General features: G+C 40.1%; 1 protein-coding gene and 1 pseudogene across 3 annotated transcripts in view; both read right to left on the reverse strand.

The window, feature by feature from the left end:
• Fbxo10 (F-box protein 10) overlaps positions 1-9,867 on the reverse strand; it is a 29,041-nt gene extending 19,174 nt beyond the window's left edge. The window contains exons 1-2 of one of the 3 annotated variants that reach the window (XM_010619406.3): positions 9,765-9,867; positions 1,462-2,052 (exon numbers count right to left, since the gene is read on the reverse strand). In XM_010619406.3, coding sequence (XP_010617708.1) covers positions 1,462-2,052; positions 9,765-9,794 — 621 coding nt within the window. In that variant the 5' untranslated portion in view covers positions 9,795-9,867. Of the gene's footprint in view, positions 1-1,461; positions 2,053-2,891; positions 2,985-9,764 lie in introns of those variants that run through there. The other 2 variants (XM_010619408.3, XM_033759039.1) reach the window with 2 other exon arrangements.
• Positions 9,868-10,747: 880 nt separating this feature from the next.
• On the reverse strand, positions 10,748-12,114 carry LOC104858932 (annotated as a pseudogene).
• Between the last annotated feature and the right edge of the window lie 1,264 nt (positions 12,115-13,378).

Below are 13,378 nucleotides of genomic sequence, written 5' to 3' on the forward strand. Positions count from 1 at the left end.
ATCTTATCACCCACTTGAGAAAATTACTTTTATCTCTGACCTTCAGTACCCCTTATCTGCCAAATAAGGACTACATCTACTCTAATGTTTGTTGTGGGGATCATATGAGGTCACGAAAGGAAAGTCACCTAAATTATAAAAACTGGCTTTGGATTCTAGCTCTGCTCTTTACTGTGAGACCCTGGGTTCGTCACTTAATCTTGAGTTTCAGTTCCCTCATTTACGTGGCTGATCAATGGTGCCACTGCCTGCCTTGCCAAGTGCAAGGTCCTGAGTTTGATCGCAGTACCAAAAAAACAAAACAAAAAACCCCTGGGTTTATAAAATCAGATGACGCTATATTACTTTGACATAAGGATGCCAAGAGGGGTGCAATAGTGGCCAAAAAGCATGTGTCTGGCATACACTAAGTGCATCATAAACGACTAGTATTATAATGATCATTACATATGTGAGAAATAATTGCTATTCTAGCAATGTCATAATATAATTTTTATTGAATAGGTACATGATCTAAATATTGAGGTCAGTTTCTAGGCAATATACAAGCTGCAGACTATTCTGCCAGTCAACAGACGCCCTGATATATGTTTTGCTTTGAATACATCTTCTGCTGTTTTTTTTTTTTTTTTGTAATCAGTACTAGGGATTGAACCCAGGGCCTTTGCACCAAGTTATATCCTCATCCCTTTTTATTTATTTATCCACTTTTATTCTGAGACAGTGTTCCCTTAAGTAACTAAGGTACTCAAGCTTGGCTCAAACTTGCAGTCTTCCTGCCTCAATTTCCCTGAATGCTAGGATTGTGAGCACGCACAACTACACTCAGCTGCTTCGTGTTCAATGGAGGAATGTGTTGAATAGTTTCTGACGCTTTCCCCACGAATCCTTGAGAAGTAGCTGACCCTGGTAAAGCCTGACTGACTGTCCCTGATCCTGCACAGGGCAGGGTTCCTCTGCTGAGTGTCACTGCTCCTACAGGGCCTCCTCTCTACTGGACACCTCTGGCATGCTGCCTCGAGCAGCTAATGTGTTCTTCCTATCACCATGTTGTGTGTCCAGAACCTGGCTTTTCACCTAGCTTCTCTCTACCTGTGGCTCCAGCTGAACTAGGTGGGAATGGACGAGGTATGAGCAGTTTTGGCTGCAAGTCCACACCTCATTTTTTTTTTGGTATCAGGGACTGAACTCAAGACCTTGTGCTTGCGAGGCAGGTACAGTGCCACTGAGCTAAATCCCTGGCCCTATACACCTCATTTTTAAATACAGCTTTAACAAGAATAAAGCAGAATTTTGAATTATACTGATCCTTGTGCCCATTTCCCAACTGGTCAGACCCCACAGTATGTATATGGAAATAACTACTAATACTCAATTCCAAGAAAAATGGGAACCCCACTGAGAAGAGGCCAAGCCCTTGGGATCAGACTCGTACAGCATCTACTTGATGTACACACCCACCTTGTACATGATGGGTGAGAACCAGGCCGGCATGAAGACAAGGTTGCACAGGCGTGTAGTAGAGCAGTGCTGATCAATGCTGGCTAGCAGGGCCACCTCGCCCAGCTTACCGTGGCCTACAATCTCTACGGGCACCTTTAGGATAATTTCGCCTTGCTCTTCGTACACACCTGGGAACAGCACAATTCGGTCATACAGACTGGCCATGGCCAGGGCACTACCCAGGCTGTCAAACTCATGGCCTGGCCCGACACTTAGGGTACGTCGCTCCCTCCTTCTGCGGAACAGAGAAAAGCAGACAGAGGACTCCAAGTCCAGGGCATTCTTGGTCCATGTCTTGGAGGCAAGGTAATGCTGCTTGAAGGCCTCCCTCCAAGACTCGGGCTCTACATCAGGCTGGTTGGGCCAGTTGGGATGGCGACACTCAGTGCAACCCAGGCACAGCTGCCGCCAGCGAGTACTGTCGAGGCTGAGGATCAGCTCGTACCAGGCCCTGCATACCAGGCTGCAGCGGCCCAGGTCAGGAAGGTGCAGATAGGCCAAGATCATGCGCCACAGCTCCAGGGGGAGGCCACCAGTCTCCATGGTCACCTGAAAGAAAGACACAAAGGAGGATTTCAGCCAGGTATGGTGGCACGTGCTTGTAATCCCAGCACTTGGGAGGCTGAGGTGGGAAGGTCATTATGAGTTTGAGGCCAGCCTAGGCTACATAATGAGTTCAAGGCCAGCCTGCATTGCAAAGCGTGACATGCTGTCTCAAAAGACAAAAGACAACAACAACAAAAAGGACTCTGTTTATCCTGCTTACAGTTACCCTTTTTCAGTACCAGGAACTGAATCCAGGGCCTCACACATGCTAGGCACTTTGTCACTGATATATAAGCCCAGGCATTTAAAAATTTTTATTTTGAGATAGTCTTGCTAAATTGCCCAGGCTGGCCTTGAACTTGCCATCCCACCACCCTAGCCACCCAAGTAGCTGGGATGACAGGCATGTGCCATAGAACTCAGTTTCACTCTGGTCCCTAAAATACCTCCCAAAGATGAGTAAATGAAGAGGGCCCAGCCAATAAGAGGACTCTATACCCTAGAGTATAGTGTGGTGATGGGTATTTGTAACTCCAGCACTCTAGAGGTGGAGGTAGGAGGATTGATAGGAGGACCAGCCTGGGCTACATAATGAGAACCTGTATCAAAACTCAACTCAACTCTGGGAGGCTGAGGCAGAAAGCTCAAAAGTTCAAGCCCAGACTAAGCAATGTAGCAACTTAGTGATATGAAACCCTTTCTCAAAACAAAAAATAAGAAAAGGGCAGGGGATATAGCCTGGTGTGAAAGCCTTGGATTCAGTCCTGAGTACCACAAAAAACCAAAACAACAATAACAATAACAAAAGAGGATTCCAGTCCTTCTCTAGGATTTTTTTCTACCTGGTACTGGCAGGGAAGACTCTCTTTTCTCTTTGGTCAGATACTCTAACAATAAGACCTCAGAAGTTATGGCAGTCAGGTTTCCACCCTGTGGAGAACAATTTGTGATGTGAAAGCCAAGTGGGAACAAGTAGAGATGAAAGCTAAAAAATTTAAATGAGGAAGAAAAAAAGGTAAGTCCATGTGCAAGTATCTTGAAAGTATCGAGTCCAGATTCTTGAAGATTCTGCAAACTCTCTACTTCTTCCTTCAATTTTGTGGGGTACTCCAGTGGCCTTATAATATATTCTCTTTGTGCTAAAGTTAGTTTGCTTTGGGTTCCTGTGATTTATACCTAAAAGTTTGGATTCATAGAGAAGGAACCCACATTTGTCTGTAATGATCCCACAGTCTGGACTCCCAGAAAAAGGTTATTTCTTCATTCCAATAGGAATAAAAACTGAGTATCTGTCTCTCTCCTTCTCAGATCAATTAATTGTTACTGTTTCCCCATGTGGAGCAGCTCTAGGAAAGATTAAATGGGTTTTGGTCCTGGTTTAGCCATTGGTTACTGATGTAATTTTTTTTTTTTTTTTTTTTTGTACTGGGGATCGAACTCGGGTCCTTGTGCTTGTGAGGCAGACAGTGAAATCACTGAGCTAAATCCCCAGCCCTCAAATGTGTATCTTTAAGGTGCTATTTTAACAAAATTTATTGAGGTAACTGCAGATCTGCATGAACTTTAAAATCTTTTGTAGTTTGCTCATTTTACTTCAGTAGTACCATTTTACAAAACTATAATATGCTGTTATAACCAGCATGATGATACTGGCTATCCTTCAGATTTCCCATTTTATTTTTACTCACATGTGTATGTATATTAAGTTCCATACAACTGAATAACCTAATTTATGTATCCACCACGTCAAGACATACAAAGACACCTGCTGTTACCCTCTTCTAACCACATCCACCTCCTTGCTGCCTCCCCTCCTCTGCCCTAACCCCTGCCAACCATTAATTTGTCCTCTACTTCTAAAATTGTGTCATTTAAAAAATATTACATATATGTAACCATCCAGTGTATAACCTTTTGGTTTTTTTCATTCAGCATAATTCTCTGGAGCTTCATCCAAGCTGTTTTATATATCAACAGTTCATCTCTTCATATTGCTGAATAGCATTCTATGGTATGCTTTTGCAGAATTCTGACAAATGCATACATACCACGTGTAATCTAACCTCCCCGCTCTTTTTCTTGGTTTTTTGAGACAGGGTCTCACTATGTAGTTGAGACTGACCTGGAACTCACTACATAGCCCAGACTGGTTTTGAACTCACAGTGATCCTCCTGCCTCAGCCTCCCGAGTGCTGGGATTATAGGCATGCACCACCACGCCCGGCTCTAACCCCTTTTGACAGAGAGAATACCCATCAGTATTCTCAGTCAATTCCAACTGCAAGAGGCAATCACTGCTCTGATTTTTCTACCATTCTAGAATTTCATAAAAATGGAATCATGGAATATGTACACTTTGGTGTAAGACTTTTTTTTCACTCAGCAAAATATTTCTGAGCTTCACTGTCTTTGTTGCATCTCAACAGTCCATTTGTTTTTATTGTGGGGTAATATTTCAGCATATATATATATATATATTTTTTTTTAATTTTATTGAGTTTATTGGTACATTTAGGGATACAGTACAGTTACATTCATTGTTGGGATCATGTACCTTTACATGTCAAGTCTTGATTCTCATTTTTTCCCCTTACCTCTGACTTCCCTTCACCCAGCATATATATTTTTAAAACATCCTTTTATGATGGAAAACTGAACTGTTTCTGGCTTGTGGCTATTATGAATAATGCTGTTGTGATTTTTTTTTTTTTTAATTGGAGAATGAACCTAGGAACTGTATCTCCAGTTTTTTTTTTTTTTTTTTTTTTTTTTTTTTTTTAGGGTCTCACTAAATTGCCTGGCTGGGTTTGAACTTGAGATCCTCTTGCCTCAGCCTCCCAAAGTGCTGGGACTATAGGTGTATGCCATCAGGCCCAGTTTGCTGTGAATATTCTTTAAAAGTGCTTTTGAGGACCTACGGTTTGATTTCTCATAAATAAACACTTAGTAGTGGTATTGTTGGGTCCTTTTCCCAAAGAGACTGTTTTACACTCCCACCAAGAAAGTACAGGAACACAGTTGCTCCACCACTTTGCCACTTCTTGTCAGCCTTTTAATGGTATCATTTTTGGCTCTAATTTGCATTTCCCCCATGACTAATGATGTAGTCATTCATATTTCTTTTTGAAATGTCTGTTCAAGTCTTTTATTTTTGAGTTGAATTTGTATTACTAAATTATACGACTTCTTTTTATATCCTTCGACAGATTTATCTTCGGTGATATCTCCTCCCAGGTTTGATCTGCCCTTTTGTGTGTGTGTGTGTGTGGTTTTTTGAGACAGGGTCTCACTATGTAGAGTTGCGATTGACCCGGTACTCACTATGAAGCCCAGGGTGGTCTTGAACTCACAGCAATCCTCCTACCTCGGCCTCCCAGTGCTGGGATTACAGGCATGAACCACCACACCCGGCCCTTTTGTTTTCTTAATAGAATCATTTGATGAAAATGTTTTAAGTTCAATGAAGTCTGTCATTTTTTCTTTCATTAGTATTGATTTCTTTTACCTGAATGAGAAATCTTTGCTAGTCCTTAAATCACAAATGTATTACTCTATCTTCTAAGTTTTGAGATTTTTTTTACTTTTGTTCTATGATCATATTGTAAGCTAATTTTCATTATGGTATGAGATGGTGTTGAGGTGTTTTTTTTTTTTGTACCAGGGATCTAACTTGGGACCTTGCACTGTGAGGCAGGCGGCAGAACCACTGAGCTAAATGCCTGGCCCTGAGGTTATTTTTTAAAACTTTTTTTTTTTTTTTTTTTTTTTTGGAGACAGTCTTGCTGTGTAGTCTAGGCTGATCCTCCTGCCTCAGCCTCCCAAGTGCTGGGATCACAGGTGTGCACCCAACTGTTATGTAATTTATTTTTATTTATTTTTTGGTGCCAGGGATCCAACTCAGGCCCTTGCACTTGCAAGTCAGGCGATGGGTGTAATTTTTATTTTTTAACGTAAATATGTAGTCCAGGCTGGACTCAAACTTGAAGCAGTCCTCCCGCCTTAGCCTCTTGAGTGTTGGGATTATTGGTGTGTGCCACCATTATTGTTTTCTAGGTAGATATCCACTTATTCTAACACCACTTGTCAAAAACAACCCCCTTTTCCTATTGGGTTGTTTTGGTGCCATTGTCAAAAATCAAATGATGATAGTATGGCTCTATTTCTGGACTATTTATTCCATTTTCTTGATCTGTCAGTCCGTAAGGCTGCACCATACTTTTGATATATTTATTTTTCCTTTTATAAGTTGTGCTTTTGGTGTCAAGTCTATGAAATTTTAAATTTAAGTTTAGATCCTGAAGATTTTCTCCTGTATTTTTTCCAAATAATTCATATTTTTACATTTACGCCTATGATCCACTTTAAGTTTTTTATTAGGGTATACACCTAAGTTATTTATATGTCCATTTGTGTCTTTATCTCTTTATTTGCCTATGGAAGTTTACCTGTCCCTTTTGCATTCTTATCAAAAATCAACTGAGAGAAAAAGAAAAAATGGAAACAGAGTGTTTACAGATAGGAAGGTGTGGAGGGGCTGAAGGGAGGGCAGGGAAATGGGAAAAAATAAGAACCAAGATGGATTATGTAAAGGTGCAAATTTCCAATAATGAATGTCACTATATTGTATACCTTAAATGTACCAATAAAATTTATTTTAAAAATCAATTCAGTATATTTTTTCTTAGTTTATATTCATGAAAGTAATACTTGAAGACCCAAATCTAGGTATTAGAGATGCTTATTTCTACTGGCTTAGTCATTATTTCCAAGCATTGTTTCTAACTTGGTGGATTTCAGTCTCCACTAGACTGCTGGTTTCTTTTGGGTAGGGACGGTGAACTTTTATCTCTGAAGACTCAATACCTGGTATTGACTTCATTCTCTGTCCCAAATCTTTAGGACAACAGAAAAGACAAGAACATTCTTAGCTACAGGTTACCAAAGTCACTTCAATACCAGGCCATCTTGGTCCAAGGCTCTAAGAGTTCTGATTTTTCCCAGGCTATTGGTTCTTTTAGGCAGTATTGCCATTAAGTGATGAGTTATCATTACCCACAAGTGATCACAATCATTGGGGGAGGCAATGGGTCAGTAACATCTCTAACACACTTAAAGTAAGCCTTCTGTACCTGACTCTTACATAACTCATCTTTCCTTCACAAAATCATTTCTCAGCACTCCACATGCCTCTTAAATTTTATTCCAGACCTTTTCTGAGATTTTGCAAGGCTCTGCCACTCTTCCCCTTTTTCCTAATTTGAATGTTGTTTTTCTCATCACAGTATTATTTGTATGAGAAATGAAATGTGACAGTAAGGACATTCTGAGGGAGTTAGATGCAGGTTAGCCAATAAACCCTTCTCTTCCATCTACAGTCAGCCCTCAGTATCTGTGGGTTCCGTATCCATGGAGTCGACAAACTATATTTTAAATATTTGAAAAAAAAAGTGTCTGTACCAAGGATATACAGACTTTTTTCTTGTCATTATTTCCTAAACAATATATTTATATATCACTTACAGGGATTTTAAATAATACAGAGATGATTAAAGTATACAAGAGGATTCCATAAATTATATGCAAATATTATGCCATTTTATGCAGGGTACTTGAGCATCCACAGATTTTGGTATTTGCAGGGGTGGGCAGGTGGGGGTAAAATTCTAGAATCAATTTCCTGCAGGGATGGAAGGATAACCTGCATTCTTAGCTATCCTCACTTAGCAAGTAATAATTTAAAAAATGTAATTTTGCTGTCTTTATATAAGATCTTTGTGACCTGTACTCAGTTCTCTGAATTCAAACTTCACATATTGTATTTCTTCTAACTATATCTGACCCTTCACACAGTTTGTTTCTTCCAATTAGTTCAGATTCAGTCTCCTTTTCCCACATAATAAATGTCCCTTTCATATTACATCCCCACACAGTTTACATTAAAGGGAAGATAGATAAATCTAAAAGATAAATGTAAACTATGTGGGGATGTATATCCTCCCTTAAAAAGATCTTTGTATACATTTTTCTATCTCTCTTCTCTAGCTGTCCTGTTTCATTTCTTTATGATCTGGTGACTTCAATTTAAAACCACCAGAATAGCTGCATTATCCTTTTTTTACAAAAATAATTTCCCATATGAAAAGTATGCAAACTATGCACTATCCAAACATTTATTCCCAGAGGGTGAACTCATCTCAACCAGGACCAACTGTTGCCTCTGGAAGGAATATCTTTTGATCATTACTAAGAACTCTGACCTACTTCTTAAACCCTTGTTCTCATTGTCTTCACATCCAACTTTCTGATTTATTTATGCCTCCTAGTGTTACTGTGTAATGTTCTTTTAGGAAGCACAACAGATTATGGACTCTCCAGGATACATTCTCTTTGAAGTTTTCTTCTTCAAGTGACAACTCTGACAGGTGTTCAAGAGTGAATGAAGTAACCCTAATCCATACAGCCTTCTAGATGAGAGGCTTCTAAATGACCTTTTGTAGGTTTGCCCATGAGGGTCTTCCTTGAGACCTTTTACTATCCTGATTCTTAGGAGGATATAAAAAAAGACTTGAATCACAATTGCCCAAATTATGACCACCAAGTCTGATTAACTAACTACACCTTCCCTCACTGCCAAATTGAACCTAGTTTACTACACAGTGGACCCTTGACTTATGAACTCGATCAGCCCCAAGGGCTAGTTGTAAATCAAGTTAGTTGTAATACAGCTGAGATCTAGATGGGTACATGCTATAGACAACAAGAGGCAGAATTATGTCAATTAACCCAAGTTGTTCGTATGTCAGGCTGGTTGTACCTGGAGGGTCCCCTGTATAATAGCATTTGTGCGCCCCCATGTGACACCCAATACCACCTAGCAGTGCCAATTTCTGTCCTAGATAGAATTCTCACGGTTACTATAGAAGCTCATTAATAAGGAATACACTAGTCCACAATTCAGTTAGAGAATACAACAAAAACCCAACACGCCATCTAATATCTAGCACAAAGTATATGCTTACTAACACTGTTTTTAAGTGAATAAATGAGAGGATATGCATCTTTATTAAGTCACTATCCCAACTGTTTGGTGAATAATTAATGTTTCCTCAATCTTATGTAAGTTTACTATATGAACAGCTATGAGGACACTTCCTCACATGAGACTGCTGCATTAACCTAGAAATTCCTTTTTTTTTAAAACTGATATGCAAAATTTATTAAGCTTTGCATATGTAATACAGTATAGTTTTATTTGCACACAAAGTGCTAACAAAAGCTGTAGCAATCAAGAATGGCAGCATGTCACTTTATAACAATCAACACTGTAGTTTTTCAAATTTGGTTTTCAGAAGAAATCATCCTCAAGTAAATCTACTCATGCTTTTAAAAATTGCTAAACCATGTGTGGTGGCGCACGCCTGTAATCCCAGCACTCGGGAGGCTGAGGCAGGAGGATCGCTGTGAGTTCAAGACCAGCCTGGGCTACAGTGAGTTCCAGGTCAGTCCAACTACATAGTGAGACCCTGTCTCAAAAAACGCCCCCCCCCAAAAAAATTGCTTTAGGTCAATCCAAGCTTGGCAATTAACATTTGTCATAAACAATAAAACAATCACAACTTCGTAAGTAACAGAGATGACACTGTAGGCCATAAACAACAGCATAAGGAAATAGCAGTGGTGCTGTAAGTCAGTATTTATTAGAGTAAGTAGAGTACCTTGGCCTCTAAGCAGAGCCCTTGAGTCATTAGCCTGGACACTCAGTTTTCAAAGTAGGGGCAGTGTCTACAGTATCATTTCCAACACTGCAAACAAGCAGAGAATGATTTATTAATAAATTATATCCTCAGGAGTTATCACTAACATCTTTGTATAAAAATGTTCAAGTTATACCAGTCATATAACTATGTGTGCTTCTTATTTTAAAAGGTGCTAAATGGATTAAATGGAGACAGCAATGCTTCCCCTAATGTGATTGATCTTACCATGCTTACAGCTATCAGGACCTAAAACAAATCAGGTGTTTGAACTGAACATTGATGAGCACACTCATATTTCAATCTGATATACTTGACTCAATATCATTTGGTCAATTTATTTTGAAATTAAAGTTTTAATATTGTAAAAGGTAGATATAAGTGGCATAACAAATACATTGAAATGGTTCTAGTCACAAACAACAATTAACAAGGCAATGGGGAAATCCTACTCTCAAGTCATCCAGTCATTGGAATTACTGTACATGCTGTCACACAACTACAATAAATTGAATTTAGATGTTTACTTTAATCTGACATCTTCACACACCCAAGATGTGTACCCTGAAAGTGTTTATCCAAAAATTTTGTAGCTGGTAGTTCTTTCTTTAAACGTGCTATAAATAAAATGCACAGAAACTTTTAATAACCAGGATTCAGAAATTTTAAAAGAGCAATTTTAGTTAGGAAACAAGTTAAACAAGAAAAAAAAAATCATCTAGAAGACAGATTCAAGCAGCATCTCAAACGCACAGCAATTTCATAAAGTAGGAAAGCAATTATGAGCACCTGCAGCTTCTCAGATCATTTTAGCAAGTCCAGGTACTACCTGTGTCTGAATAATAACATTTCCCTAAATAAACGACTTTTGGTGGGGGGTTGATAGGGTCTCACTATGTAGTTCATCAGGCTGTTGTTGAACTCATTATGTAGCCCAGGTTGGCTTTGAACTGTGGCAATCCTCCTACCTCAGCATCCCAATAAATAAAGAACCTTGAATGCACATTCAGGGTGTTTCCTGGGAGTAAAAGTAAAGATATTTATATTTTGTTTAACTCACAAAGAAATATGTAAAGCTAAGTAAAAGCACATCTGGTAGAAATCCATGGCAATCAATGATGACAAGATGTGCTTGGATCTTGCTTGCAGCATCTGGCAGTGGGTAGTGGAACAAAAGTAGCAAGCTCACAGGCTCTTCTGAGTTTGTTCTGGAGGCGGCTCCATGGCAGTTGCACTAGTATTTGCAGTTGAATTCAAGATTTCTCCAAAATCATCAACAGACTTTGTTCCCCCTACTTTAGACTAAGTTTTCAACCTTTTCTTCATATGTCTTGAAAGTCAGGGAGTTTTTTACATCTTCCAATTTTTTGGTGATAACGGAACTAAGAAAAGGCAGCTGAAGGGGCTGGAGATGTAGCTCAGTGGCACTGTACCTGCCTCACAAGTGCAAAGGTCATGAGTTTGATTCCTGGTACCGGGAAAAAAAATGGCCAGGAAAGGTAAATGTTTGGGGCTGGGAATGTCGCTCAGTGGCACAGTGCCTGCCTGGCAAGTGTGAGGCCCTGAGTTCCATTCCTGGTACAAAAAAAAAGAAGAAAGAAAAGGCAGCTGAAGTCTTCTGTGCAGCCTGAGATAAGGTGTCAGAGGTCTTCTTGTATGCACACACTGCCCTCATTTCTTGGCACCCTTTGGCAATGTTCTGCTTTAATTCATGTAGTGAAGTGATCCCAAGTTTCTGTTTGATCTCTGTTAGATGCTTCTCTTTTGCTGCTAAGACTTGAGACAGTTTGAATTTCTTATTCTACCTTTGCCAGCTCTTTTCTCAGCTCATCTTGTTCCTCTTCTGAGAGGGGCTCTGTGGTGCCAAATGTGGCTGCAGCATGTGGGTCTGTCCTCAGCAAACCAAATTTCTGAGTAGGCCATCCAGGTGGAGGCAAATTCCTACTAAGGTACAGGTAGAGAGTTTTTGTTCACTACTGTATCAAAATCAAGTAGGGACTGGTAGTATTCATGTAAGCCTGTGTTTCTGTGACCCATTCCAGGCAAAGGGAGAATGAACGCATAACCTTATGACAGCCTGAAATCCCTCTTCTGTTGTGTGCCCCTTTGGTCTTATTCCCTTTGCACAGTGCAACTTTACTGAGAATATCTTCCTGGTTTGGAGGCCCTGCCTCAGCATCTGAGCCCTGAAATTCCTGCAAAGAGATTCTTAAAAGTCCCAATGTGAATAAAAATTTACAAGCATAAAAATCCCCTTTGTTTCTTTTTTTTTGGTACTAGAGATTGAACTCAGGACCTTGTGCTTGCAAGGCAGGTGGCAGCACCACTGAGCTAAATCCCCGGCCCCTTTAATCACGGCTCTTGACCATCTACTGAAGAATCACCCAGGGGTTGTCCCCTCTGGACACTTGCAATTTTTATGTGTTCCCAAGAGCATAAGCTCAGGCTTCTATGTGGCTCCCTTCTAATCTCCCACTGGAGGTACTGTACCCACGTACCTCTGGGAAAATTGGGGTCCCTAGCTTCAGTGGGAGAGGCAGAGACACCTTCTTGGGAGGTGAGCCTCACAAGACTTGGCTCTCCTGCTTCCTAGCCCTGTGCCTTGAGGTGAGTCCTTTTTATCTCACTGAGGTGACTTCCTCACCTCTTTAGGCTAAAGATCGCTGTTCTACTGTACTTCATGACCATTTTGGTTTTCTAAAGAAAAACAAAATCATTGATTTGACAAATATTTTTTGATTCCCACTATGTGCCTGGGACTATTCCAAGTACTGAAAAGCCTTAACAAGAGAAAAGTCCTCACCTATATATATTTTTTATTTATTTACATATATTCTATGTTATATATATTATATATGATTTTTGACAGTACCAGGGATTGTACCCAGACTGGGATCAATCTTGTGATTCTTCAGAGGTAGAAATAAACAAATATAAACATAAATTCCATGAAGAGACATGAAGAAGGCTAAGAGGTACATATAAACTCACACATGTTAATGTTAGACAAAGGTGTCCCGGAAGGTTTCTGAAGAAATGACTTTTTTTTTTTTTTGGTCGAATTCGGGCCCTTATGCTTGCAAGGCAGGCAGCAGAACCACTGAGCTCCAACTCCCCGGCCTGAGAAATGACATTTGAACAGAGATCTCAAGGACATTTCAAGCCCTGGCACAGATGAGATCACTAGTGAGAAAGTAAAGAGAGAGGAAAGATTTGTGACCAAGCTTTCAGATGGTCCAACACCTAAAGGGCATGCAGTGGCAGAGGAGAAAGTGGGAGTGAACACTCTTAGGAAACTACAGCTTTTTGCCCAGCAGGAACTGGGATGAAAGCTTTGCTTTGTTAGGTTTGGTTGTATACCCCCACTGCTTCTGAGACAGGTGGGTTCTTTGGGCTGTGTAATTTGTTCAGCATCAGGATGGGTGAGCAATTTGGGGTCAGGAAAAGAAGAATTCCTAGAAATTACATCTAGAAGATACAGGGGTAAAGGGTCAGCAGAGGATACTCTTGGTATTAACAGTGCTCGAAGAGAGACGTTGTTTGCTGCAGGACATAATGTGAAGCCCTTTCTTTGC

The sequence above is a fragment of the Fukomys damarensis genome, unplaced genomic scaffold, assembly GCF_012274545.1.
Source record: "Fukomys damarensis isolate Sample0158 unplaced genomic scaffold, DMR_v1.0_HiC HiC_scaffold_36, whole genome shotgun sequence".
Lineage (NCBI taxonomy): Eukaryota > Metazoa > Chordata > Mammalia > Rodentia > Bathyergidae > Fukomys > Fukomys damarensis.